The following is a 3,858-nucleotide window of genomic DNA, read 5'->3' on the forward strand; positions in this document are numbered from 1 at the left end:
TGCATAAAGCTGAATTTCAGGCCCCTCAACCAAATCTCACCAAGAGAAATGTTTTCCAGTGGGCTCAGCACTGCTGATTTCCGAACAGTTTTATTCACGGATGAATGCTGCGCAACACTCAGTAGTCCAGATGGATGGAGTTCTGGATGGTTGGTGAAAGGCCACCCTTTTCCAACAAGACTGCAACGTCAGCAAAGAAGCAGATGGTGATGATTTGTGCTGCGGGAATATTGGGAAGTGAGATGAAAAGTCCCTTTAGAGTCTCTGAGGGTGTCAAAATGATCTCTGCTAGATATGTAGAGTTCATAACTGACAATTTTCTGCTATGGTGTAATAAAAAAAAATACCTTCTGAAAGACAATGATTTTCATGAAGGACAATGTACCATCCAATGCTGCAAAGAATATTATTGACTCCCTGGTTGCTATAGGCCTAAAAAAAAAAAAAATTCATGGTGAGGCCCCCATCACCCCCTGACCTCAATCTTATTGAAAACCTGTGACATACTTAAAAGAAAGATCTATGAGGGTGGATGGCAGTATACCTCAAAACAGTGGCTCTGGGAGGCAATACTGGCATCCCCAAATTAAATACAGGCAGAAACTTTTCAGAATATCAATAAAGCTGTTGTCATTATCAGTTCTTTTGACATGTAATAACATCCACATTGTAATATGATTGTTGAGAATACACAATAAACAATTGTTTGTTTCAGCGATTTTTTTTTTTTTTTGGTTTACCAAAAACCATGTGACAGTCATATGAACAAGAAGTAAACACAATGGCTGAGACATTTATGAGAAACGTTGCTTTGCATTCAAATGTCTGCAAAATAAATAAATGTAATATATGATTTTTTAGTAAAAAGTGTAACAAAAAAAACAAAAAAAAAAACACTGGCAGATGCCATTTCATTGAAACATTTTATTTGGTCTTAAAGTTTACATCAGTATACAATGAAACACAATTATGTAAATACCTGAGAATATTGAAGTAGATTTTTAACAAAATAAAACATTTTCAGTATGAATATGTTCACTAACATATGGTCCAATGCAAAATATCTCTAATTAAAATGCACAAACACTTGCAGTCCAGAACTGTTAAGGCAGCAACATATTGACAGGCTCATTTTCCTTCAACTTCAGCTAAAAATGTTCTAGTTTTTTAATGTTTCAAGATCTCATTCTGTTATACAATAAGAATGAAGTGAATAATGCAAGAATATAACAGCACAAGTGTATTTTTCACCAGAAAGCTGTAAAAATTCAGCTAAAAGCAACTTTCCAAAGTGGAGAGGCAAGGCAAATTTATTAATATAGCACATTTCATATACACTGTTGTTTAAAAGCACTTTACATAAAAGTGATAAAAAGTAATAAAACAGTACAAAATATAAAACTAGTTATTAAAGCTGCAATATGTAACATTTGATAAGAATTTGCAGCATAGCACTTGCGGAGGAACATAAAGTTTTGGTAATTATGTGCATTGTGCTTTGGCTCCGTTATTATGTGCGGATGAATCTGATGGTTTGAGCTGCATCACTGAGCTACAGAAGCACATTTACACCATACATTAAAAAAATAAATGAAAAGCTATCACATCACAAATATGACAAAGTCGAAATTATGACATAAAAGGTCAAAAGTATGACGTACTAAGTCAAAATTGACAACAAATTAAACATTGTCATAGTGCAGTTTTTTTTTTCAGGAATAAGTCTTGGTCAGTTCTTCTTATAGCTTAATTTCTATTTTTTGTATCTCAATTTTGACTATAAATGACCTTTTACCTCATAGTTTCAACTTTTTAATCTCATAATTATGATTTACCAAAGCATGTTTTTTTTAATGTGGGGAAAAGGGCCTATACATTGAGCCCTTGGTTACGGGTGATCCTTTATCAGTGCGAATGACACTAATGACATCAAAACATCAAACACTCCTAAAATCAAATAAATCAATAAATAAATAACGAATGAAAAACAAATATTTTTTTTACAAAAATGTCATGAACAGGTAAGTACCAGTGTCACTGTTGTTTTGACTTAACACAGTAGGCTATTTAAAGACAAGAAGATCAGCGTAGCATAGACTGGCAATGTTACCAACATAAACATTGATTTATGAACCTTGTCAAAGAACAGCAAATGTGATGTTATGCAAATGAAGCATATTTCTAGAAAGCCAAACAACATAGATTTGTGTTTTACTATGGGTACTGTCGTTTTGTTTGAAAACCTTTTTCGGTTCAAGGTTCATTTTTTGTGGCTTCAAGGTACTTTAGCATAGTCAACTGCATATTGTGATCGCCTGACCTTCTTGCCGTAATTTACAGATATTACACACACACAGAAAAATAATGGTTCAGTATTCAGTTTCCCAACAAAATCCATCCCAGCAGCTGTAAAGCAATTATTATAGGCTCTCCCTAGTGACTTAATGATGAGCGGAGTACCTTGCGAGCTTACAATAATTAAAAAAAAATGCTGAAAATGTTTGAGAATCTGCTTGAATTTGCCCGAAATCATATATGACCAAGTTACTCTAGACTGCTAGGTAGCCTTAAAGTGTGCAGATAAGGAAAATACAGTAATACAGTAACATCCTCACTGCGGCAGCAACAATAAAAGCACCAACTTCCTCCTCTGACTCCTTGTTTAAGGAGAAAGCTCATGCAGTTGCTGCCGGAGCGCCAAGCTGCACATCTGTGTCATTCACCTGCTTTAGCTGCTTCATCACGATCATCAGCAGTTACTGATTTATAATACGGGCCAGGGTTCACAACCTCATGAGTGTCTGAACCCATGCCGTGTTCACCTGACATAAGGCAGCTTGAGATCTTTTTTCTAAAGATAATTACAATGACAAGTATAGACAGTATGGTTAACAGAGTGCCAACCAGGATCCAAAGCCATGATTTCTCGACTGGTCTGGTTTCTTCTTGGATTTCTTGATCAATGGTTTTGTTTACTTTTTCTGTTGTTGGTTCTGCAACAAAAAAGTCCAAGACAAAATAACATTACTGCACGGTGATGAAGACAACAGATCCCTATCATTTACATACAGCAGCTCTCAGACTGACACATCAATCATACATCTACCACTATAGATTTTATTTCATAGACCTTCTTTTAGATTAAAAACATCATGCACTACAGCTAGTTTCACACACCGTTGATGATCAGCTCTACAGTCTCCTGTTCATCTGAGGGTGTTATGAGGCAGATGTATTTTCCTGCATCAGCGTGAGTGAGACCAGAGAGTTTGATGGAGAAGTTTCCTCTCACATACTCTTCAGGGAAAGTTTCAGCTCTGTTCTTGTACCATTGGTCCTGTTTCTCTAGTGACTCATCAGCCTTAATTATATCAAACACAATCTTGCTGCCATTGTGTCTCCAATGCACATCAGTGTCTTGAAGTTTAAGATCATGTTCAGTTGAAGAACACGGCAGGACAACAGAACCACCAGTAACACCCTCTACTGTGACATCCAGAGACACTGAAATCACACAAACTGTAGTTGTAAACACATAATCTGACATTTATACATGCTGCATGAATTTACCTGTCAAATGTAGTTTGTTTTGTGCTCACCTTTGTTTATCAGCACTGCAAATAAACAGACGAAGCTGCAAATGCAGGAAAAAACAAAAACAAAAAAAACAAGCGGTAGATCATGACACTTGTAATTAGATACACATCTCAAACATTTTCATTATTGATCATATCCTATAGACAGATTAAGTTAAATCATTCAATCTGAATACAGTTTATTGGCATTTTGACAAGGATGTCAATTAAAAAATATAAACATAAAAATATATAATCTTACAATATAATATGAAAATAATAC

The 3,858-nt window shown here is 35.2% G+C and overlaps 1 protein-coding gene across 1 annotated transcript in view; it reads right to left on the reverse strand.

Annotated features, from left to right (window-relative positions):
* Nucleotides 1–1,835: 1,835 nt before the first annotated feature.
* The window catches only part of LOC107706620 (uncharacterized), a 2,435-nt gene continuing 412 nt past the window's right edge, over nucleotides 1,836–3,858 (reverse strand). Inside the window, exons 2-4 of the mRNA XM_016510383.1 lie at nucleotides 3,600–3,634; nucleotides 3,178–3,504; nucleotides 1,836–3,008 (exon numbers count right to left, since the gene is read on the reverse strand). Coding sequence (XP_016365869.1) covers nucleotides 2,716–3,008; nucleotides 3,178–3,504; nucleotides 3,600–3,634 — 655 coding nt within the window. The 3' untranslated portion in view covers nucleotides 1,836–2,715. The remainder of the gene's footprint in view (nucleotides 3,009–3,177; nucleotides 3,505–3,599; nucleotides 3,635–3,858) is intronic.

The sequence above is a fragment of the Sinocyclocheilus rhinocerous genome, unplaced genomic scaffold (genome assembly GCF_001515625.1).
Source record: "Sinocyclocheilus rhinocerous isolate Xijiao unplaced genomic scaffold, SAMN03320098_v1.1 scaffold16695, whole genome shotgun sequence".
In the NCBI taxonomy this organism is placed as follows: Eukaryota; Metazoa; Chordata; class Actinopteri; order Cypriniformes; family Cyprinidae; genus Sinocyclocheilus; species Sinocyclocheilus rhinocerous.